We start from the raw sequence: 25,838 nt of genomic DNA, 5'->3' as shown, positions 1-25,838 counted from the left end.
GTATGGGTTCCAGCTCTAACCAGGAAAATATAAGATGTGCTGTATCACCGTTGTTTCTTAGAGCTGAATAGTACTCCATGGTATACATATACCACATTTTGTTAATCCATTCTTGGATTGATGCACTTGGGCTGTTTCCGCAGCCTTGCAATTATGAATTGTGCTGCTATGAACATTCAAGTGCAAGTTTCTTTTTTGTAGAGTGTCATTGGATCTTTTGGGTAGATGCCCAGCAATGGGATTGCTGGATCAAATGGTAGATTCACTTGTATCGCTTTAAGGTATCTCCATATTGCTTTCCACAGAGGTCGAACTAGCTTGCAGTCCCACCAGCATTATAAGAGTGTTCCTCTCTCTCCACATCCTCACCAGCATTTAGTGTTTGGAGCCTCCTTATTTTAAACATGAAGAGATACAAAGAGATTAGATGACTATCCCAGAATCCCTTATCACAGCAATGATGGAGCTAGGTTTTCACTTCAGGTCTTTCAGCTAGGTCCTTCATTTCCTGATACCAAATCGATTTAAAAAACAAAAAGTTTTCTGGTGGAAAAAATCGTTATCAAGCTTCCAGGACACAGTCTCAGTGAAGGCCTCTCCCTGTGTTTTCCAGGTGAGCTCCTGGGTGACGTGGCTCATCCTCACGGCCGGCTCCATGGAGGAGAAGCGGGAAGTCTTCTCATACTTGGTGCATGTGGCCAAATGCTGCTGGAACATGGGCAACTACAACGCTGTCATGGAGTTCTTGGCCGGCCTCAGGTATGGTCAGTGGGGAACACTGCGTCCTCCTACCAGCTGAATGGCACTAAATGAATTGGCCCAAGCCAGGCAATTGGTAGTAATTATCATGGGAAATATATTACCCTATTCCGTGCCACAAGCCCCATCCCTCAAAGACACTGCAGAATTCAGCCCCAATGGGCCACTTGCAATCCTACTTTGCTGTGTCTGCCCTGGTCCCATGCTCTTGGCCAAGCTGAGAGAAATTACCTGGTTGAATAAGCCCATCAACCCCATAACCAGCCCCTCTATTCCCTTTCCTGCCCCATAAACTTTGCTGCTGTCTTTCCCTTCCCAGCTCTCCCTTATGAAATTGTTCTAGCACTGTCAGCTCTCGACCACCGACTGCCCTGAGTACGAACAGTGGCTAACATTGACCACAGGCATCCAATAATATTAGCTCATCATGATCCAACACTTGCTATATTTCAAGCATTGGGCTAAGCACATTCCCTGCATTATATCCTTTAATTCTCACAACAGTTTTTTGAGGTAGATACTGTTATTATTCTGACATTATACAAAAGAGGAAGCTAAAGCTAAGAGGAGTTAAGTCATTCCCCCAAGGTCACCTGGCTTGGTTGGGAATGCAGGCAGCCTTGATTTCAGGGCCCGTGATCTTGACCACTATAATATCCTACTCTTATGCCTTCTCCATAAAGAGAATAAAAAATCACCATCTGTCAGTCGTCTCCCACTTATCTTTTCAGCCTCAGTCCCTTAGCACAAAGTAACTGCTCTCACTCCTTCCGGAGGCAGCGTGGTGTGTGAGTTGTCATATCAGAAAGCAGGGAATCAAATCCTGCCTCCCCCATGGAATAGCTGTGTGATCTGGGGAAGTTATTTGACCTCATTGAGCCTCAGTTTCTTTGTCTATAAAATGGGGATAGTACTAAAAAGCACCTACCTCCTTAGGTAGGATTCAGTGAAATAATATAAAGTGTTCAGCGTGTGTGCCTGCCATATAGTAAGGCTCCATAAAGAGAAGCTACTGTTGTTGTGACTATTTCCCAAGATTCACCATCCCACTGAGGGGGCGCACTATAAATGAATCTTACTTTATAGCATTATCAAGATTTTTCTTTGATTCTCCAGGTCCCTACATATGGATTCTGGGTTGGGGAGGGAGATGAAAACTCCCAGAGTTAGAATTTTTTCTTGTCTTTTGAACCTTCCTGAAAATAAACTCAAATGATCATATCACTGACATTTATAATAGTCATGCAAATGCACCAGGCATGGTTCAAAAGAAGGAAAAAATAGAAAAACTACCTGGAGAACAGGAAGCCAAATCCAGATGATTTGGGTTCTTTTATTGATAAATTTTCTACAAAGAACCTGTGTTACATTTCTCTTAAGAAAAGAATGATCATATTGTGATAAATAATTCCATTTTAATGATGCTTTTTATTCTGTGTTTGCATGGCAAGTTGGTGCTAGCTGTTGGCTGGGGACCTCACTTCCTGTCCCCATGGACATGACTGTCCTCACATCTTGGTAGCTGGCCCCTCCCAAAGTGAGCAATCCAAAAGAACTAGGCAGAAGCTGCAATGCCTCTTATGCCCAAGCCTCAGAAATCACACACTGTCACTTCTGCCATACAGCACTAGATCACTAGAGGTCATCTTGGAGGCTGGCTGCCACATACTGTCTACTAGATCATCTTGATATAAGAATGGCCTCAGGGCTGGGCACGGTGGCTCACACCTGTAATGCTAGCACTATGGGAGGCTGAGGCAGGAGGATCCCTTGAGGTCAGGAATTTGAGACCAACCTGAGCAACAGTGAGACCTTGCCTCTACTAAAAATAGAAAAAATTAGCCAGGCTTGGTAACCTATAGTCCTAGCTACTTGAGAGGCTGAGGCAGGAAGATTGCTTGAGCCCAGGAGTTTGAGGTTGCTGTGAGCTAGGCTGATGCCATGGTACTTTAGCCCAGGTGACAGAATGAGACTCTGTCTCAAAAAAAAAAAAAAAAAAAAAAAAGAATGGGCTCAGAATGACCCTGGAGGCCTGGGGTGAATGTGACTTTCTGATCCAACTTGGTTGGAATTGAAAATCCAAGAAGGTCATAGAGCCAGGTGATTCTCTTCCATGAGAAATAATCTCAAACCAGGCTAGACCTCGACACTGATCCCTGTGCATTTTGCCTTACACTCCAGACCCACTGCCACCTAGTTTGATGCTCCTATATTTGACTTAAAACTAAACTGATCTTTATAGATAGATAGGCAAAAGTGCCAGGTATAATAGTTCTTTTATTGGAACAAGGTCTTCAGGAGATAAGTTGCCAGATGTTCTTACGGTGGAATGATTGTAGAGCCGAGTTATGTTTTATCCTTTTTAAGCGATTGGATGGGAAGAGGGAGCAAGCATCCTTGCTGTTAAGTGACTTTAGTTTTCTATAGACATTGTACATTTTGCCTCCCCTAACTAAATTCCCAGGTCTTTTAAGGAAACAATTAGAAGTACTAAGATTTGCATCATGTTTACTCAATCATGGAATCAATTTAAAACAATACAAATGAACAACAATAGGAAAATAGTTCAAAGACATAAGATGATACATCTAGATAATGGAATGTTACTTAGCCCTCCAACATGATTTTTATGAAAAAATCTTATATCACTGGTAACATATAATAAGTAAAACTGTCTGGGAACAAAGCTATCTTTACATAATAACCTCAGCAATATTTATATACCCAGACAGACAGGAAAAGAATAAATACTGGAGGGAAATATACCTAATGTTCTCTGGGTATTGTGGTAGAATTGTGGGTGGGTGATTTTTCTCTGTCTCCCAACTCTGCAAGCACAGGACAGTCCACCGGACTCCTCTCTCCCTTTGTCATTGGGTAGCTCCAGCCAGCCTCTCATCTTTAGGCAAGAGTCACACTCCAGCCCGTGGGATCCACAGACTGCCCAGGACATGGGTCAGTGTCTCCATAGAGCTCACTTAATGCTCCCTGCACTTGGTGTGATTTTCCTCCTTCTCACATGTAGCCCTCCCAGAACTCTCTCTGAAAACATATTCCTGACCGTTATGCTCAGATCCAGTTCCTCTGCGTGGGCCCAAGGAGAGTGGGAGACTATTGTGGGCAGAGCAGTTCGGGCACCCCCTGGTGAAAACCTGACACCTCTCTTTAGACAGAGGGGTACAATGTCACCTATTGTCCTGGGCAGCAGTTTCAGAATAGGAAGCATCTCATTTAACATCCTGTTATGCAAATTATACTTTAAAACCAAGTCCCCTAATAGGGGCTGGTGGCTTAGTGTCGAAGCTTGATTCAGCAAAAAGCAATTCTACGAAAGAGGCCAAAACAAAAGGCCTCATGCATATCACTGAGGGACTGACTTAATCCAAGGATAATATTTAAAAGATCAAGAGGAGTGGATGGGCCAGGTTTCCGCACGCAATCCTCCATAAACATCTGTACAAGCGTATCAGCCACTCTGCTTCCCTCTTGGCCATCGCTGCCAGAAAAGCTCAACCCTGCATTCAGTGCCCAGCTCCCACAATGCCCGCTTGTATCTGTTATCTGTCCTATTTAACTTTTTGTTTCGATTTACAAAAGTAATATTCATATTATGTCGGGAAGCAAGTGGAGCTAAGAACCCTAAATAAATAGTAACAAGTAAAGAAGATTTAGAAGGTAAAAAGTATGAATCTATGTGGAATTTAGGCTATTTACTGGAAACTATATTATTTCTCCTTCGGTCTAAAAAAAAAAATGTCATTTGCCTGCAATAGGTCAAGAAAAGTCTTAAAAATGTGGCAGTTTATGGACCAGTCTGACATCGAGACCATGCGGAGCCTGAAGGACGCCATGGCTCAGCACGAGTCTTCCTGCGAGTACAGGAAGGTGGTCACCCGGGCCCTGCACATCCCCGGCTGCAAGGTGGTTCCGTTCTGCGGGGTGTTTCTGAAGGAGCTCTGTGAGGTCCTCGATGGCTCCTCGGGCCTCATGAAGCTGTGCCCACGGTACAATTCCCAGGAAGAAACTTTAGAGGTGAGGCCTCCCAGAGCCATCGTGACCTGACGTCACGGTTGCCACCTGTCTCCTCAGGCCCTGTCTGTGGTCACTAAAGCAAGAAGAGATCCCTCATGGAACCCAGGGTTAATCACTGTTATGTTGTGTCTGGGTAGCAAAGAAGTCCTTGAACATTCTGGAGAAAGGAATGCCAGCCAGCACTGTTCAGGGCTTAATCCTGTTGAGTTGGGCTTAATGTATTAGCCGTAATGTGTAAGTACAAGTGGAAAGGGAGGCTGTTTTCTGATTGTTTTTAAAATATTGACAGGTTTTTTTTGTATTGGAGGGGAATGTCTGGATGCAGAGGATAAAGAAAGCGTTAACTTTTCCATATCAGTGGAAAAATGAAAGGGGAAGTCAGCGTTGCCTTCTTCCCAGCCTTTGTGGGAAGATGCTGGGGAAGCCGGTGCCTTCCCCAAAGACAGACTCCAGGCTCTTGGTCACAGGTGCCCGATTCTTCCAGGCCCCTTGCTTCTCATTCCTGACTCCCAGCGCACAGAGGAGGGTGTGGCGTCGGACTCAGGGCACTGTGCGCTGGAGAGAAGGGGCACTGAGAAACTGGAAGGGAAAGATAAGGAAACCTCCCTCTAAGGTGTTTAAAAATGAAAGAAGGGACTAAAATAGAAAGAGCTCTATGGAGATTTTGAGGGGTCCTTTATCTGGCACTTCCAACCCCAAATCTAGGGCCATTCTTACCATAGTGACAGAACCCACCACTAGTCTCTCTCTCTCTCTCTCTCTCTCTCTCTCTCTCTCTCTCTCTCTCTCTCTCTCTCTCTCTCACACACACACACACACACACACTCACAGACACCCCCTCACTGTGGGAGGCGGAAGACTCTCCTCAGACTTCAGCCTCTTCTGTGTCACTCAGGAACAAAGGTGTCACCTGGTGTCAGGAAGATGTGAGAGCCCCTGACAAATGTAGGCCACACCACCAGCATCTCTCTGGTTTATGAGCTGGGATTAGAGGGCAAGAAATGGAGGGAAAAGCTTAGGGAAGCTTCCCAGGCCACACCCAGTCTAGCTCCCTCACGCCTTGGGAAGAGGAAGCCAGGAAGCGTGCAGCCCTTGGCCCAGCCCACACCTGTGACAGGAGAAGCTTCCTGCTGTCCAGTATAGACAGCAGAGCTTAAAAACCACCAACAAGCCAAACATCACCTTTTCTCAGCGTTTGCCTCGGGCCCCAGTCCTTTGAATTGGTCCCATGGAATAGTACACTCTGGTCATGGTTTTTCTCAGTTCTCACTACAAGGATAAAATAACCCTGCCCTTCCTCTGAAAATGGCTAATCTTCTCCTGAGGGAGCCCTGAAATAATATTGCTTTTTTGTGTTTTAAATTTGGAGTGGAGTGTTGATTCCTAGAGGGATTAAAGTTGTCTCAGTGGAAACAAGGGTGAGTTTTGATATTTCATGTGGTGAAATGAAAGAAAAAATAATGTTTTTCCTGGAGGTTCTTGTTTTCTTTCCAATAAAATAGGCACAAAAGCCATTATTTATTACTATTATGGTTTCATGGACCTAGCCAAGTAGGTTATGAAGACATATTAAGCTGCAATAGCACATTCTCAATATATTTTTCTATAGTTTGTCGCAGATTACAGTGGACAAGATAATTTTTTACAACGAGTGGGACAAAATGGCCTAAAGAATTCGGAGAAGGAGTCCACCGTCAACAACATCTTCCAGATCATCAGGAGCTGCAGTCGGAGCCTGGAGACGGAGGAGGAGGACAGCCCCAGTGAAGGGAGCACCTCCAGGAAAAATTCCTTGAAGGATAAAACCCGATGGCAGTAAGTTTTACATATTAAAAGGGGGGAAATGCTCATTTCTTCTTTTTTCCTATTGGTAAGTCTTTTTCCTACTTTAGTTTAGTTTCAGATGGGTACCTAATAAAAACCTACCACTTTTATCTGTAAGCCATGCTTCTTTATCTTCAAACTTTACTAATTCTGAATTAGAATTTACCTTTCTCATGTTGCTGCTGTGTTCTAAAATTACTATTCATAATTTAACTTCTTACCAACCTTTATTCCCTTAAAAAAAAAAAAAAAAAACCTAGAGCTATCCTGCCATTTTTGAAAATTCAACAAATTTAATTTCAGGATTAGTGCTATGTTCTTTTCTTTATTTCATAGTTTCTGTAACAGTGGTTTTTATTAATATTAATTCCTGGGTGGGATACGAGGATGGGTGTTAAAATTTTTTTAAATCAAATATTTAGTAGGTCTGAGGTGATACCCCCAAATCAATATTTTTATCAGCTCCCCCAACCTCAGAATGATTCTAAGTCAGGGGTTCAAAGACCTCATTTTTAGAAACATTGCTCTGTGAGGTCCTTTCAAGTTAGCCTGGCTCGAACGAGGCATCTGCAGCTCTGTCATTTTTCAGTTGTTCCAGTCGCTGTTTATCAGCAGGCGTTGCAGTCTAGCCAGACGGGTGTCCCCGCAGCCAAATGAAAAGTGGAGAAATCAGTGGCTGGGGGCAGCCCTGGCATTTCTTCAAGGCCTTTTAGTCATGCTCAAGCCTCACATCAAATGGCAGAGCTTGGCCCAGGTGGAGGAATCCTTTTGAGCCACCCAAAACTATTAATATTAGTTTTACTGGCTTTGATGTCTTCCCCGGGAAAGGATTATTTGCAGCCAGTACTCATGAGTCATGCATTGCACTTTTCGTGCAGTCCTTTATACATGTATATATGTATTTGTAGGACAGTGCGATTTGTTTTGCAAACCCTTTCCTGTTTTGTGTGTGTCATCTGTGTGTGCGTGTGCCCATATTGGGAAGGACAACCGTGTTTTTAGAAAATAATTTCTTTGAAGTTGTAGCGTTAGATCCTTAGAATCAGGTGTGAACACAGAAATGAACATCTTGTATCTGAATTCCTAACGTTATTATGTTTTAACGAAGTATAAATTCCAGATTTCTCCAAAGTCTTTGGGCTTCCCTCCAAACCTTACTTCTTAGCTCATTCTCTCGTCGAGGACCCAGGTGCTCAAAGATTGACTGTTACGCCCTTACCATAATGTCTTGGACGTAAAATTCAAATTTGAATTTGTATCACAAACCTCTTCTACCAAATCTTTTTGTTGTTGTTTTATCTCAAATCAGAGATCATTTGAGAGCTTTCTCACTAGCAAGTTTTGACATGAGTGGCAATCTATATCTACAAATAAGCACATCTGCACAGGAAGTATCTCAAAGCCATTTAAGTCCTTAATCTATACCTATCTCTCTGCATCAGTATCTATGTATACATCTACTTCTACCCATAAAAGATCTATAGATGCTTATAAGAATAAAAGTGAATACTTGAGGCAATTAAAGGAAAGGAAAATAAGGATAGGAAAAAATAAAACATAACAAAAATGTATACTATCCAGTCTGTACAGTGACTGAATTTTGTTCTGAGATTCTTAGTGGCCAAAGGAAAGAGAAAATGATAATCCATTACAAGTTTCACAGTATTTGTAAGCAAAATCAAATGGATGTTTGAGATAAGAATACCTTTTTCTTATATTGAGGGCTAGCTGAAATTCCTTCCTTAAATCCTACTGTTAAGGATATATCATCTCTGAATAGATAAAATAATGAATTTCATATGGCTCTTTTTTATAACAACTTTCATTTGGAGCTGTGTGTGTACGTTTGTGGGGGAAGATGTTATTTAACACATCAACTGCTGTGTGAGTTGTATTTAACTCACACCAATTTTGAGCCCAGGGCCTTGGGAAGCACATGTAACTCACACATCTCTTTACCTTGGAAGGCACGTGAACTATTTTTTAAGTCGGATGGAACTCATGCACAGAAAATAATAAAAAAATAACAGATTTTTTTTTATTAACTTACAAGGGATCATTTTGTTTTTATTCTATTTTGGTAATAAAATACCGTGGTCCCTGGGGAAAAAGTTTTTTTCTAGTGTGGCCATCAATGTGTTAAAGATATGAAGCTTTCTAAAATGCCTTCAGGAATGCTACTTTTATTGAGTCTTAGAGACCTGGACTCTGGGCTTTTCTTTCACCATCCATTCCTTTGCCCTCAGGTTCCTTCGAGTGATGAATTGCATCATTCCATCACTCCTCATGGAATTTTTATTTCCTATTTTCTACTTATTCTCTTGTCCTCTTCTAATTGTTTTGTCACCTACATCCTAAGGACATTTCTCTTCTACTGCTCATTTGCCAGACCTTGCTGTACCCACTTTTAAAAGGGAAGAAAAACATAAAAATGCAAAGATTTATTTTATAAAACCTATGGAGTCATATTGAAATCATCACTTCAAAACCTAAGTACCAGTAATAGTTTTCTTACCTTGCATGACTGCTACCTGAAAGGAACCTCTGAACACACAAAATGGAAGGGGATGAGGGTGTTTAATAGAATTCACTGAAACCAGATCAGCAAGTATTGCTTCTGTGACCAGCTGCCAGGACTTGGGAATCCGTTCCTGATTCCGAGCCCACGGTAAAATGTCCAGCGCCGGGTTGTGTGTGGCAAAGGCATTTGCAGATCCCAAAGCCCAGAGGAACTGTGCTTTGTTGATCTGGCTTAAATGAAGACTCTGCAAACAACGACGTCCATTCCCTGTTCATGTGGCAACCACCAACGCTATGGAAATTACAGCAAAGAAGGACAATCTCACGGTCCCTTGGTTGACCCCGCCCACGGAGTGCTCTTATAATTCTTCTCAAACTTCTCAGCTATACCTTGTCTAACCTTTGTATAGATGAAGAAATGGTACTCAGAGAGCTCAAGTCACTTGCCCAAGTAATAAATAGCAGAGCTGGGCCAGGAGTCTGACCATATGTTCAGCCACAGAGCAGGCTTTTTTTTTTTGTCCTGCAGTGTTTAACGTATTTCTTTGGTCTTTAAAGGGGTTAGCATCTAATTCCTGTAGATTAGGAACATTTGAATTCTAAAAACATTCCAGTTACATTTCATATGGCCTATAAAGCTCATTAATAATGACTTTCTTAATTTACCAGCGTGAAGAATAAATAAACTATGCCGGTGTATGTTTAAGTGCTGGAGACATAAGAGTAGCATGTGGCACCATTGTTGGAAAATAGAGATTAGGAATATTAAGGCATGTAGAGAAGAGTGTTGGATCATGTATTAGTAGCAGCTGCAAGTTCTTATTATCATCATTTTCAATTCTGTTGACCCTCTTGGGCATGCTGCAGCTTAAGAAGGATTTGTACATTTGGAGAAATGGGATATAAGTAGATGATGAGTTCAGACAAAAACTTAGAATGGAGGGCTGCGTGAGCTGATTAAGAACTCAAACCTTGCAGTCGCATTGCCTGGGTCCGAATCTTGACACCACCACCACTACCTACCACTTACTATTATGTGTCAGCTGGGTCAGTGACTTAACCTTAGTAAGCCTCAGTTTTGTCATCTGTAGAATGGGAATGATAATGCTGATGGCATACGGTTGTTGTGAGGACTATGTGAGACAATACCTATCAATAAAGCAAAATGTATAGCACATTGTAAGTGCCATATAAATGGTGGCTATTGTGACTGTCTGCCATCATACCTTTCAGCTGCCAAGCTGAGGCTCTGAAGGCTGGAGCACTTAGGCATGGGCACCCTGGATAGCAGTCACCATTTCAAAAGCACCCCTTGGTCATACTTCCCTCCTTTACAGAGAAGAGTTGTTTACTGTGCCCTCCCACCCCAATAGCCTCCTCAGGGACGTGCCTGGAAGATAATCCAACCCCACAGGGATAGAAAATAAGAAAGCTAAGCACAAGAAAGTAGAATATCTGGGAGAAAATAACAGTTACCAGGATTAACCACACACACGCATGCATGCAATGTGGATGCCCACAATAATAAAATGATAGGAAGCCAATTGGTTACTCTGCATAGAGGACGCTGCAGACAAGTCCCGACCTTACCAACACCCACCTCCAGCACTCTTCATGGACAGCTACTGCTTCATCCCAGCCCAGACCTTAGCACAGTCTCGCTCCCCTGCTTTGCTGGGGATACCTGGGTCCCTCTCTTTCTCTTCCTTTCTGTCTCCTTGGCCAATACCTGAGACCCATCCTTGTTCTGTCATTTGTAACAAAGAAAGCCATTTTCCCACTGCCTGCACAGCATTCACTTTAGGCTTAAATTTATCACTTAAATCCCAACTTGAAACTTAGACACCGTTTTCACAGAGAAGCAGTATTTGTACAGATGACTTTGTTCTGTAACACTAATTTGTAAACACAATTCAAACAATAATGATATTAGCAACATTTAAGAGCCTAGTATTTTACTGAGTGCCTATGCTTAATCAAACACTGTCCTAAATACTATACATACATTAAAGAACTTAATCCTCACAACATTTCCATTTTACTGAGAATCTCACAACTAGCACGGCCTGGATTTAAATTCAGGCAGACTAGCTCCAAAATCCACATACTACTCGGATATAATTTAGAGACTGCCTGTAGTCAAGGAAGGTGCTAGGTTAATTAAAAGCAAAAATTTTCTAGAACAGAGCCTTAAAAACACTAGATTTTATTACAGCTGTAGCAAGTCCTTTGGAAAAGGTGTAGATTTGCTTCTCTCTTAAAAAATTAAATTTAAAATTGTTTATCACTTGATGATTCAAGTTCAAGTAATTGTATTAAATCTGCAGGAAGTAATGATCCTTACAAAGAAAATATATAACCAGGTTGACAAATACCCCTTTACCACCTGATATAAGATTTTCATCAGGGAACATTACAAATGTGTTTATCTGTCAATTTATGGTTTCTAGCTGGAGGATACTGTAGAAGGTCTTCAGGAATAGGATAAAAACCTTCCATTTTTACTCCTTGGTCCTGCTCTGAAGACACATGACTTAAGTTTGAGGAGGTAGTTTCTTTTTCAGTAAACCACATCTTTGATCTTTGGTTACCATTATTTAGTTCCTAAATAACTTTTCACATTCCACCTCATTCTTTCTTGTAAACCCACAGCAAATCGTCTCCTGAGAGAATCGGGCAGAGAATCGCATAGAATTTACTATATCATCTAAGATGCAAAAGCTACTAGTTTCCTGCTTGGAATGAATTTATTTCATTACAAACAATTGTCAATTTTATTTTGAGCATTAGTCCCTGGAAGATTGCTTTTTAATGGAATTATTACCATCTGGCATTAGTTCTTTTTATGTTCTAAAGTAAAAACTAATGCCAAGAGGGATCGTGTCCCTCTCTCCAGCTTACATCATCTCTGAGCAGCAGAAACAAGCTCCAGAAAAGCCTTATGATTTTCCTTTCCAAACATTGTTTTTCATAATGCCTGTAGCCTGTCACTGGAAAATGCTTGACTTAGCTCAGAATTTAAGTTAAGTGGAATATGGGAAACTCCATTTCTCTTGCTAAATTAAAATCAGAAGTTCTATGTCCAAATTAATATATGTTGTATTTTGGTGGGTTCTGATGCTCACCGGTTGAATCCTGTTTACTCTTTGAAAAACAGCAAAAAGTATGACCTGGAGAAACAGAAATGGTCCCTGAAGGAAGCCCCTCTAGAGGAACAGCTGGGCTGATTTAGCCTAGAGAAGAGGATGTGAGGAAGGTGAAGTGGAAGGAGTGAAACCTTGGTCTTCCTATGTTGAATTATAGTAGTGTACTTTACTGAGCCAGATGCTGTGCTGAGTGCTTTCCAACTATTATCTTATTTCATCTTTACCATTACTCTGAAAGGTGGGTGTTGTCTTTTTGTCATTTAACAGATAAGTACAGTGAGGCTCAGAGAGGTTGAGTGTTTTGATGAGGTCACACAGCAGACAGGTAGTGGAGCTTAACATTAAACCCAGTGTGACTCCAGAGGCATGTTCCTAAATACCATATTGTATGTATGAGGCAATTGTATAAGAGAACATAGTATTGGTTTTCCACTGTTACAGAGAGCAATTTTAGTGGGATGGAGCTAAGTTAGACACAACATAGTTTTTTCTTTTTTCACTTTTCACTTTAAGAAAAGTGTATAAAATACAATTTATTTGCACTTAGCACCCAGATCTTGGTTTCTAATACCATTCTTCAATAAAATGAATCAACTTTCCTTGAAGAAAGGGCTGGGCAGAAAATATACAAGATGACCCTGGGGCATCTTTTTGTGTCAGATGGTAAGGAAGTGCTCAAGAGAAAACATGCACAATGATGGGAGTAAGTAAGAGGAACACAAGAGCCAACTGGAAGAGCTCCCAAAGGACATAGCAACAAAATAAATGAAGTAGTATTAAATTATAACCCACACAAGGTATTAAATAAATGTTCATGAGCTCATACTAATATAAGTAAATGATATATGTAAATGATAAATAAACAAATGGGGGAGAAGAAACAAATACCCCATGCAGAAGAATTCAAATAACTTATGTAGATCCTTCACCCTCAAGGAGGCGCAGCATAATTCCCCACTCCTTTTTTTCCCTTTTTTTTCTTTTTTTTAAGAGATGGGGTCTTGCTCTGTTGCCCAGGCTGGAATGCAGCAGCACAATCACAGCTCACTACAGCCTTGAACTCCTGGGCTCAAGCCATTCTCTTGTGTCAGCCTCCCATGTAGCTGGGACTATAGGTGTGCGCCACCACACCCAGCTAATTTTGAAAAAGTTTTTGTAGAGATAGGGTCTCACCATGTTGCTCAGGCTGGTCTTGAACTCCTGGCCTCAAGCTATCCTCCCTCCTCAGTCTCCCAAAGTGCTGGGATTACAGGCATGAGCCACGATGCCCGCCTATTCCCCCACTCCTTAAGTGTGAGCTTGGCACAGTGACTTTCTTCTGAAGAGTATAGTGTGGAAAGGAATTAGGAAAAAAAGAAAAGAATAACTTTGCAGTGGGACGTGACAGACACTACCTCTGCCAGGTGATGTTGGCGATGTTTCTCGAGTCCGAGAAGCCGTCATAGTCAAGAGTAGCTTAAAGAGATGCGACAACTAGATGTGATGTGGTATGCCTGATGGGAGTCTGGGAGAGAAAAGGACATTAGATAAAAACTAAGGAAATCCGAATAAAGTATGGACTTTAATTAATAATAATGTAGCAGTATTTGTTCATGAATTATGATAAATATACCAGACTATTGTAAAATATTAATAATAGGACAAATTTTGTGGGGGGTAGACTGTCTTTGCAATTTTTCTATAAATCTAAAGCTATCCTAAAATAAAAAGTTTATCAAAAACTAATGTACTTCAAATGGGATCTGATCAAATTAAAAAGTTTCTGTACAGCCGAGGAAACCATCAGTAGAGCAAATAGACAACCCACAGAGTGGGAGAAAAATTTGCTCTCTACACCCCTGATAAAGGTCTAATAACAAGAATCTATATAGAACTTAAAAGAATTAAGAAAAAATCAAACAATCCCATCAAGAAATGGGCAACAGAAATGAAAAGCAACTTCTCCAAAGAAGACAGAATAATGGCATGCAAACATATAAAGAAATGCTCAACTTCTCTAATTATTAGAGAAATGCAAATCAAAACCACAATGAGATACCACCTAACCCCAGTAAGAATGGCCTATATCAAGAAGCCCCAAAATAACAAATGCTGGCGAGCATGCGGAGAGACAGGAACACTCCTACACTGCTGGTGGGACTGCAAATTAGTGCAACCTTTGTGGAAAAGAATTTGGAGATACCTCAAACAGCTAGAAATAGAAATACCATTAGACCCTGTAATAGCATTGTTGGGCATCTACCCAAAAGAGCATAAGACATTTTATTATTAAGACATCTGCACCCGAATGTTTATAGCAGCACAATTCACTATTGCACAGTCATGGAAACAACCCAAGAACCCATCAATTCATGAGTGGATAATTAAAATGTGGTATATGCTCACAATGGAATATTACTCAATCCTAAGAAATGACGGTGAGCTAGCACCATTTATGCTATCCTGGATTAAGCTTAAGCCCGTTATCCAAAGTGAGGCGACACAAGACATGGAAAATGGGCCCTACATCTACTCGCCATCAAATTGGTACTGACTGATTAAAACTATGGTTTTCAAATGGTGGCAATGCTCACCAGGGATTGGGGGGGGGGGACCCAATCTTAGGGAGGTGACGAGTATTTTGGAGGGGAAGGGCATAACTCTAACCCTTCTTAGGGAGAGGCAAAGATATACAATGTAACCAAAATATCAAAAACAAAACAAAACAAAACTTTTTATCAGGTGGTGGGCAGGCAGTAGGGGGGAGGAGGAAAGGGGTGTATGCTTCCATAACGTGTGTGACGTACACCACCGGGGGATTGGACACATGGGGGTGGAGGGAGAGGGGGCAGGGGCAATATTTGTAACCCTAACAATGTTTGTACCTCCATAATATGATGAAATAAAAAATAATAATAATGTACTTCAATAATTACCAAGTGAATGCATATGTAACTAACAGCCCAGAGTTAGAACACTGACAGTACCCATAAACTTCCATTTCCCTTCTCAATTATGTCACCACCTTTCCTTCTAGGGAAAACGACTATTATAAATTTTAGGAGAAGAACATCCTTCTTTGCTTTCTAGTTTTCCCACTAATATGCATTCCTAAGCTATACAGTATAGTTTTGCCTGGTTTTGAAATTTATATTTTTATAAATGTAATCATACCATATGTATTCTTGAATGTCTTAATTAAAATTTGTCTGTGTTGCTATACATAATTAGCTATTGCTTATTTATTTTCATTGCTGTATAGAATTACATTGTATGACTACCCTAAAATTTATGTATACATTTTATTGTTGCTAGACATTTAGGTTTGTCTCTGGTGTAGGACTCTGAAAAGGATTTTATGACCATCAGATTTGTGGGACACTAAAATTTGATATTTCTGGTAGGCTTTTTTTTTTTTTTTAAAGAATATCTGTTTATGTGGGCTATCGGGTTTGAAAGCAGGAATGGTGGCCTTGTTAGAGGATCACAGTCTAGAATGAGGAGGCTGAACAAGCAGGTTGTTCTCGCTTCTGATTATAAGACAGACAAAATTTGTGTTTCTTTCCATCAGGTTTATAATTGGAGATTTGTTGGATTCAGAAAATGACATCTTTGAGCAGTCCAAAGAATACGACTCTCGTGCATCCGAGAGCTCACAGAAGGCCTTCGACCACGGGACAGAGCTCATCCCGTGGTACGTGCTGTCCATCCAAGCTGACGTGCACCAGTTCCTGCTGCAAGGGGCCACGGTCATCCACTACGACCAGGACACACACCTCTCCGCCCGCTGCTTCCTCCAGCTTCAGCCTGACAACAGCACCTTGACTTGGAAAAAGCCCACCACTGCCTCCCCAGCCGGCACTAGAGCCAAACTTTGTGTACTCAGTAACACAGCTGAGCCTGGGAAATTCCCGCTACTGAGCAATGCTGCATTAAGTGGCCTGGTAGAGGGGGTCTTGGATCTGTTTTCAGTGAAGGCTGTGTACATGGGACACCCCAGCATTGATATACACACTGTGTGTGTTCAGAACAAACTGGGGGGCATGTTGCTGTCAGAGACTGGTGTGACACTGCTCCATGGGCTTCAGACCACGGACAATAGATTATTGCACTTCGTGGCACCAAAGCATACAGCTAAAATGCTCTTCAGTGGATTGTTGGAACTCACTAGAGCTGTGAGAAAGATGAGGCAGTTCCCCGACCAAAGACAGCAGTGGCTGCGGAAACAGTATGTCAGTCTCCATCAGGTAAGCGCCGCGGCCGTCCCTCTTCCCTCACAAGTGTAACTCTCAAGAGCACACACTTGGCGACTAGACCACCAGGTTCTTGCCCCCAGCTCTGCCACTCACTACCTGTGTGACCTTGTGCAGCTTTTACTTAATCTCTGGGTGCCTCGGTTTCCTTATCTATAAAATGTAAATAATAGCAACACCTGCTCATAGGGTGGCTATGAGAATTAACTAAATTAATATGTGTAAAGCCACAGTGTAAATTCATATGTATAAAGAATAGTATCAGTTCATAGTAGGTCTTCCTGTTATTTTGTATGACAATAGTGACCATGGTCATTGTGATGCCCACATCTTGGAAGAAACTATTTTCATTTACTCAAGGTTTCAATTGAAAGCACTGTAATCTGAATGCTTTTATTATTAATTGGTGGTTAGTTGATCCATTGGAAACCTTCCCTTTGGAAATTGAAATTCTGGTTCATCACCTAACATGCTATGTGACTCTTGGAGACTTATATAACTTAACTGCATATTGCTTTAAGGTTAAAAGAAACTTCCCCAAATGTGAGATGATTCTTACATGGAGTTCTTCCTCATCGGGTTTGTAGTGGCAACAAGCCCTTAGCAGGCAGAGTTTCACAGTCGGCTGCTTGAATTGAGTGAGTTTCTTGTTTACCCTAAATTATCAGGTACTTTAACACCCCAGCTACGGGTAGCAAAAGGGCTGGGCCAAGGAAATGGTGAGAAGAGACATAGGCACAACAGGAGTAGCATGCTTGTGGGGGTAGGAGGATACAGATTGCCTGGAAATCAAGTTGTCACCCGCCACCAGGTGACACTGTTGAAATGGCATTGTCAAATGAGTTGCATTGAGGTATTCAGTTTTTCTTTGCTATGCTTTTCTATCTTGATAGCAAAAAAATTATCATTTTTATTAGTGTCAGAGAACAAATAGAATTATGACTTAAATTACTCAAATGGCTAATTTTATGTACTTTTCACAGTTCTGACATGTTTCTGACAATTAAAAACATTTGTCCCCCTGGAAAATTAGTCAAGGCATTATATATAACACCCCTTCTTTCCCTTTCCCTCACACCCATGCAATGCTTATGAGTAGAGATCATATCCTGAATAACTAAGTTGATTAATTAATTAATGGCTAGACCCATATTCACGATTATGCAGTTACATAGCACAAAGCCCGTTTTCGTTAACTCATCTAAATGGAAACCAAAGTACCTGCTTCCTGTGTACTCCCCAGTAAGCTTTCAGTACAGTCAGCTACTTGGAGGAAAGGTCTTCAGGAGTTATTATGAATATTGATTTTTAATCACAATTATTTCTTAGCCTTCTAGAAACATGGACATACACCAAAGTCTTGGGGCTCAGTTACAGTCCCTGTCACAAAGCCTGTGTGGTTTCCTTTCTCCGTTCGTCTCCTTCTCAAGCTTATAGCATAAGTAACTGGCTTAACACATAAGATGTACTTGGTTTCTCATGTACCCCTGCAGCCTTCAGCTCTGGCTGAAGGAGGCACCAGCTGAGACCACGAACAGCAGACGAAGAGCTGAGAGTCGCTGCTGGAGCAGAGACAGAAGGACCTAGAGAAGACTCAGTCCCACCCAGTTGCAAACACACCTCCACCCAGCCCCTCCGCGTCTGTGCAGGACCTAGACATTGCAGGGTAAAGGCCAAACAGCTCCACGTGGGTCCCTCAGTCGCTTCTGAAATATAGATGATGTTCTTTCTCAAAACACTGTTCTACATGAGCCGTTCACAAAGCCAGGCAACGTGCCTTACAAACAGACACTCAAGATTTCTTTCCAAAGAAAAAAGTAGAAAAGGCCAACAAACTCATCATTGTCTCATCTTAGAGAACAGTTCCCAAATTGTCTCAGGGAGCACCAAAAAGATGCTAATTTGGTACTCAGAGAATAAAAGGTCAAATAAATTTTCTGTTCACGTTAAATGCCCCTCTTGGTTACTTATGATACTTGTTAGCAAGCGAGTTAAATCCTCTGAGATGCCCTAAACTACCAAAGAAAAACTTATTTAAATGTATCTATAAGTTAAAGAAATTTATGAGAAGTCTTTTGGGTTTTTCCAAATTTCTGTTAACAGCTCTAGAAGAGCATTTTGTTTCTTTATCCCCAGTTTGGGAAGTGTTTATATAGATGCTAGAGTTCTGTTATGTACTAAATGTATGTGCATTTACTTTCAAATATCACAACTATTTTAGTACTAGTAAATGTAAATTGATCTGATGGAAATAGTAACAAGAGATAATGCAAAAGACAATAAGAAATAGTAACATTGGTAGTGGCGCCTAAGAAAAATACAAGCAAATCAAAGACAATAAACTGTGCAGACATGCTGATGTAGGATATGGAGAAAAGACTTATCATGAGCTTTGGCTCAAGATTATCATGGACAGAGCTGAGGGCTGGTAATCATGGGTATTTGAAATCTGGGAAGCTGAGGTTAAATCTCTGACTTCCACATGATCTGTTTTCCAAAACTGGGAATGTACCTTCACTTATAATAGTCCTTCTCCCACATTAAAAAAGAAGGTATATCCGTCACCCATCCCAAACAAGTGTATTATTTTGTGTAAAATAAAAGAAAGGTGCAAACTGCATTTTGGTTCCCAGAAAGCTCTCTTTAAGAATTAAACAAAGGCATCCTGCCTTTTCCTGGCCTAAACATATTTCTGTTGGGGAAAAAGCTTGGCCAAGTTGGGATGTTCTGAAATTAGAAAAACCAAAGCAGTAGATGTTCATGGTGCTGATTCTTTTATGTGTAAACTGTACTGGGTCTATTCAATTTCTAAAGATGGGTTAGTTAAAATCCATAAGTAAAATTTTTATAAAACTTCTTTCAGATGCAGACTGTGATATTCCATAAGGTAGTTAAAACCTATTCATTATATCGTATCATGAAATGTTTACTCCAGTTTGGAGTCACTCATAAGTACTTGTTGGCAGGAACTCCCTACAGCAGGCCTGCAATAGGTGGACTGATCTCTAGATGTTTCCATTATCTGTGTCACTACATTCAAGAATCCTGTTCCAGGGAAGGAGATTCTGATTGGCCTTATCATTGGTCAAGGAAAGATGTTCCACCGTGAGTGACAGACTCACCAAGACTATATCCAGTGGAAAAAAAATAGTTAAAGTAAAATTAGAGAGTATGGTTAGAGAAGGGAGAAATAGATAATGGACAAGCGAAAGTCACAAATGTGCCACTACAGGATATCACCAAAATGTTTCTGTGTCAAGTACTCAAACTACTCAGCATCCTGGGGACCATTGCAAGATGCAGGAAGTAGGAACTCACAATTCAAGTCATAAAATCAGATAGCTACTGAACATTAGGATGAAGGAGTGAGCACACACACAAAAAGCCTCCTTATTCTTCTCATATGATCTGCAACACAGCAAAATCTACTTACCAGCACATCTTTGGAACTCCAAAGTAGGGCTAGCCTCAGAGGTTTTCAGAGAATAAAGACAGTAAATAAAAATTAATTTTAAAAGAGCCCTATCATACAATGTGTGAAATGTCATCAATATTGTCTTTAGTTCATACACAACTTTTTGTGGGGTTTTGTTTTGTTCTGTTTTGTTAAGAGATGGGATCTCACTCTGTCACCCAGGCTGGAGTGCAGTGGTTTGATCATGTAACCTCTAACTCCTGGACTCAAGTGATCTTCCCACCTCAGCCTCCTGTATAGCTGGGACCACAGACACCCGCCACCAAACCTGGCTAATTTTTTTATGTTTTTTTTTAGAACAGGGGTCTTGCTATGTTGTCCAAACTGGTCTTGAACTTCTAGCCTCAAACAATCCTCCCACCTTGGCCTCCCAAAGTGATGGAATTACAGGCATGAGCCACTGCAGCTGGTCTTTTTGTGCTTTTAACTGACTTTTCCTTTTCTCTTATGGGGAGAATCATGGACTGTTGTTTAATTAATAAATCCCTACTGTTATTCACTTACAATATGTTACACAGAGTTGCCTTATGAGCAACAGTTATAGTAAACCATTGCCTGCCCTTTGAGTATGTTTTTGCTGCTCACAGCATCATGTCTTGCATGTTGTTCTGAGTCTCATGGGTTCTCTATCTTTGGATTTTAGTCACTCTAGAGGATAGCAGCCCAAGTATTTGAGGAGCTCCCCAGGGCTCTACAAAGTGAATTTCATGTATGCTATGTACCCTACATTTAAAGTCAGACTGTCCCAAGCATCCAACATGGTGAAAATCTACCTGGCATGATGCAATAACAGACAAATAGAACTTGATTTTACTTAAATTCACACCCTGCCCCCCTACTCCAAGACCTACAAAGCCCTAATTTGCAAAGTAAGTCTTAATGAATATTCTTACAGTGGTAGTTCTAGAATATAACCTCTGAAACTGGGAAGGGAAATTTTTGTTCCCCAGATGATGTGTTAAAGCATGTCACTGAAACTCAGCAGCAATGTGACCAGGACAACAGGGGACATGACACAACCCCCAACAGAGAGTCTTGAGAGTTATGAAACAGAGCCACTTGGGTGGCCAGGCCATTATTCTTCTGTGGCCGCCTGTACTCTTCCACCTCTGGGAATTTCCTGGGAGCCATTAATATGTTTACTTCCCCAGTGCTTGCTGCTTCCTTACGTGTTCAGCATGTGGTTCTTTGACAGGAGGATGGACGGTATGAAGGCCCAACTTTGGCCCACGCTGTGGAGTTGTTTGGTGGCAGACGGTGGAGTACTCGGAACCCCAGTCCTGGGACATCAGCAAAGAATGCCGAGAAGCCCAATATGCAGAGAAACAACACCCTGGGCATAAGCGCCACCAAGAAAAAGAAGAAAATCCTCATGAGGGTAGAGTGTTATTTGTTTATTAAGCATCAAATCTAATCTTCTGGGACCATTGTATGATCTACATCCCACAAACCACTCCAGGTCATTTGAGTTGAGGACAAAGTGAGGCATAAAACAAAAGATACAAGGACTTACCATACACCTCTCGGGTGCCAGGGCCAGTGCCAGGAACCAAGTAAACACTGGAGAAAAGACAGTGTCCATAGAAGGACATAGACAGGTAAACACACACAGTGCAATCTGAGTAAGAGTCATTAGTCACCTGCAAAGTGCTATGGGAGCAGAGAGAAGGACAATATAGGGCTGCAGAGCAACAACAGAGTACTTGGCAGATGGGTTTTGAAGGGTGTATCAAAGTTTACCAGGCAAATGATACAGGAGGAAGCATCCCCAGCAGGGGAGACAGCATACAAGACTTAGCTTGTTCAGGGAAGCACATGCAGTCCTGGGTGGCTGGCACACGGGCACTCTGGTGGGCAAGGAAGGGCAGGGAAAGAACAGGAATCACTTGTGAAGGCCTTAGAAGCCAAAATGCTGCATGCAGAACACAATGGAAATATATTAGCACCCTATACTACAAATTACATTATATAATATGTATTATCACTATAACATGATAACATATTTGCTTCATGGCTATCTAGAAAAGTCCCATGCTTTGCATATGGGAGGCCTTGATGTTGAAGTTGAACTTTATCTGCTTCACAATTCTGTCTGTACACAGAGACTCCAGGGTTGTGTTCCTCCCCCTCTCTGCCTCTCTCCCCTGAGGAGTGCTGCTTTATAGTGAAGAATACATGAGATAATATAACATGAGAATACTTGGCCAGCCTTAATGTAGATCATGGTTTCACCAGGGGGAGGCTCTACTGAAGGGGGGAAGGTCAGAAAATAGAGACCTGCCTGAACTAAAGCAGTGACAGGGGAGAAATACAAGCCGGGGACCATTGTGAGCTTTGTGTTCCAGGGTGAAAGCGGAGAGGCCACTGACGACGAGATGGCCACTCGGAAGGCCAAGACTCACAAAGAGTGTCGAGGCCGGAGTGGCTCTGATCCTCAAGACACTAATGAACAGGAAGAATCAGGTAAAGGACCATGTGCACATCTGAGATTTTTAGTTTTTAATTTTATGGGAAAAAATATGTTTGTTTTAAATTGTGATTTAAGCTCTGTGGGCATTCTTCACAAAACTCTTTATCTTAACCAGATGAAATCCAACAGGTACTTCTGCAAGCATAGTGTCCTTGGAAAAAAATTCTCATTAATTAATTTGCTACCGTTGACAGGGAATATTAGATATACACGGTACAATTTGACGGATGAGACCAGTGATTCTCAATGCTACCTGGATATTGGAGCTTTAAAAAAGTATCTGGATGTCCTGACCATACCCAAGACCAACTGATTCAGATATTCTCTGGCTGGGACCTGGATATTGTATATTTTTGAAGCTCCCCAGATGGTTTTAATGTGCAGCCAGTTGAGAATTCACCAGATTAGTCCATTCATAAAAAATAGTTTGATGCTTCCTGTATAGAAATCAGCTGCGTAGATTGGTTTGCTCAGACATCCAGAAGCCTCTTTTCTTTGTGTTTGGTTTCTGAGGGAAAGTGTAACCTGAGCCATTGTCTCTTCTGTCTTTCATCCTCACAGAGGTGAATGCCATCGCTAGCCCTCCCAACCCCCTCCCTTCCAGAAGAGCCCAATCTCTGACCACGGCTGGGTCCCCCATCTTGGCTGCTGGGACGCCATCTCCCATCAGGCCAGTGTCCTCCCCTGTGCTGTCTTCTTCAAACAAGAGCCCGTCCAGGTGGGGCCTTAACATGATGAAACAGATGGACCCTTCACATCATTCCAGTTGTGTGGAAGGCATAATCTTCCAGTTGTCTGTGTAAAGACTGTCTCAGACTTTGACTTACAGTTAGATTGAAAACCCGCAAATTTTTAAATGATCCTACTTTTCCTGATTTTATACTTCTGCCTTCTCATATAACTATAGTTGTTCCTAATTACTTGAGAGACCAAGCCCTCAAGGGTCAGGAGTAGGAACAAAACCCAAGCTGTGATTCTTTAAGTCACATTGTCCAATATAGTAGCCATTAACCACATGTGAGTATTTAAATTCAAATTTAAATTAATTAAAATTAAAGAAAAGTTAAAATTCAGTTCTTTACTCACAGTAGCCATATTGCAAATGCTCCATAGCAAGTGGATGATGGTTACTATAATGAACAGTGCAGATAGAGAACATTTCTATCATTGAAAAAAGTTCTATTGTGCTATTGGGTAGCACTACTCTAAATGAAGAACAGATTAAGTTTTTGTTTTTTTTTTTTTTTTTGAGACAGAGTCTCACTTTGTTGCCCAGGCTAGAGTGAGTGCCGTGGCGTCAGCCTGGCTCACAGCAACCTCAATCTCCGGGGCTCAGCGATCCTACTGCCTCAGCCTCCCGTGTAGCTGGGACTACAGGCATGCGCCACCATGCCCGGCTAATTTTTTGTATATATATTTTTAGTTGGTCAATTAATTTATTTCTATTTTTGGTAGAGACGGGGTCTCGCTCAGGCTGGTTTCGAACTCCTGACCTTGAGCAATCCGCCCGCCTCGGCCTCCCAAAGTGCTAGGATTACAGGCGTGAGCCACCACGCCCACGCCCGGCTAGATTAAGTTTTAATGTAAGCTACTTGACCCTTTGTTAAAATTGATGAAATATATTTAATACTTTTCTCATATGTAAGTTATACATGTCCATAGAAATGAGTGCCTGTGTTGCAGCAGGTTGGGTATGTTTAGATATAATTTAAAAGCTGGTAATATAGTAAATTCCTTTATAAGATCCATGCAAATTATAGATTTGAAACAACAGCTACCCTCTCAGAAGAAGAAATGATATTAAAATGAAAGCCTTCCAAAGGGAACCAGAATGCCACCCATCTCCTTCTCTTCTACATTAAAGTTTAAGAAATGCAGGGGTTCCAGAAAGAACCAAGATAAAACAAACACTCTTTACTTTATCACACAAGGAGGAGGAGGAGGAAATGGGTCTGAGCAGAAATTGGCTTTGGAAATGTTAACTCCACGCACATAAACACACACTGTCTCTCTCTCTCTCTCTCTCTCTCTCTCTCTCTCTCTCTCTCTCTCTCTCTCTCTCTCTCTCTCTGTCTGTCTCAGAAGCTTGTTATTGATAAGAACCACACAGTAAATTATCTTTCAAAGGGAAGAATGCTTTCACAATGTGAGTTAATGAACTTGTAATTTATGTTTTATACATTCAGATTCTACAATTGGCTGAATGAGCCAAGGGTATATGAGCATTCTTTGTACCACTCTTGCAGCTTTTCTGTAAGTTTAGATTTATAGCAAAACTAAAAGTTACAAAGAATCAGAATTACTTCTGATTACCACATGATTATATTATGATTGTACATTATGTTTTCAGCCTGCATAGGATCCTGGGTAAATGAAATAGCAAGATAATCAGGATTAAATGGCTTTCTCCTTTATTTCAGTCACTCATGAGTACAAAAAGGCAGGACAGAGTAAGGGAGAAAAATCCTTTAAAAGAAATACTAACATGCCAGATGCAAGATCAAAGGGCCAACCACAGGAAGACGGGGTCAGTGCCCACTCAAGTATTCTAAAACAAAAGACAAGGCAGCAGAAGAAAGATCAGCCCCAATGCTGTTAAAGGCGGAAAAAGGTCTGAGTCCTCAGTCTAGTAGGAGAAAGAGTAGACAGATAGAGTTTCGGAGAGTCAGAGGGAGGTGGGTTCCTACAGATAGGACCTGGACCTGGACCTAAATGGAAGGAAGACAGGGAAATTATACTTGCATAAATGCAAATGATGAAGCTACCCTTTTCCTCTTCCTGAACCTCCACTTAATGTTTCCCACACCACATTTAGTACCAATAACCCATAATCTATGCCCAGGAAGTGCTATAAACCTATTAACTTGTAGTACTCTTCCATTGAGAGAAGTGACCTTCAGATGTCAACACAAAATCATTTTCCATGAGTGAACATTGTTAGCAGGACTGAGAGTAAACTGGCTAGTCCTTGTGCTGTTCTTGACACTTATTTATGTATTTGAAATATTTCAAAATTTTTTAAAACTCTAAGACAAAAAGAGAAAAAAAGAAAGATTCTGTTCGTCGATTTAACTAAAAAACATAGCCAAAACATTTCTAATACTATTCTGTCAGAGAATCAGTATAGAAAATAAAACATGTGACAAACTGTGACTGAATTTTTGACCACGTGGACTGATATTTTTATATTGAATAGATGCAGCCTTAGCAGGTACAAATATAATCCTAGGAAGAGTTGGCTTTTTTCCAATCTTAATATTTTTCTGACTCACATTTTCCATTAATATTTAAAAGCTCTTCCCTGTGTTCATCTAAAAGCTGGTTAAGAACGGAAAAAGGAAAGACACTGATGTGCTAAAAATTTTCTTCTTAAATGTGTT

At 41.2% G+C, this 25,838-nt stretch overlaps 1 protein-coding gene across 4 annotated transcripts in view; it reads left to right on the top strand.

Annotated features, from left to right (window-relative positions):
* The window catches only part of PLCE1 (phospholipase C epsilon 1), a 288,193-nt gene that overhangs the window by 201,680 nt on the left and 60,675 nt on the right, over positions 1-25,838 (top strand). For all 4 annotated transcript variants that reach the window (XM_076009963.1, XM_012766294.3, XM_076009962.1 and 1 more), the window contains 7 exons: positions 614-759; positions 4,533-4,791; positions 6,401-6,606; positions 15,832-16,507; positions 21,184-21,366; positions 22,334-22,451; positions 23,020-23,176. In XM_076009963.1, the coding sequence (XP_075866078.1) occupies positions 614-759; positions 4,533-4,791; positions 6,401-6,606; positions 15,832-16,507; positions 21,184-21,366; positions 22,334-22,451; positions 23,020-23,176 (1,745 nt within the window). The remainder of the gene's footprint in view (positions 1-613; positions 760-4,532; positions 4,792-6,400; positions 6,607-15,831; positions 16,508-21,183; positions 21,367-22,333; positions 22,452-23,019; positions 23,177-25,838) is intronic.

The sequence above is a fragment of the Microcebus murinus genome, chromosome 14, assembly GCF_040939455.1.
Source record: "Microcebus murinus isolate Inina chromosome 14, M.murinus_Inina_mat1.0, whole genome shotgun sequence".
Taxonomy (NCBI): domain Eukaryota; kingdom Metazoa; phylum Chordata; class Mammalia; order Primates; family Cheirogaleidae; genus Microcebus; species Microcebus murinus.
This window is presented reverse-complemented; position numbering and strand designations above follow the sequence as displayed.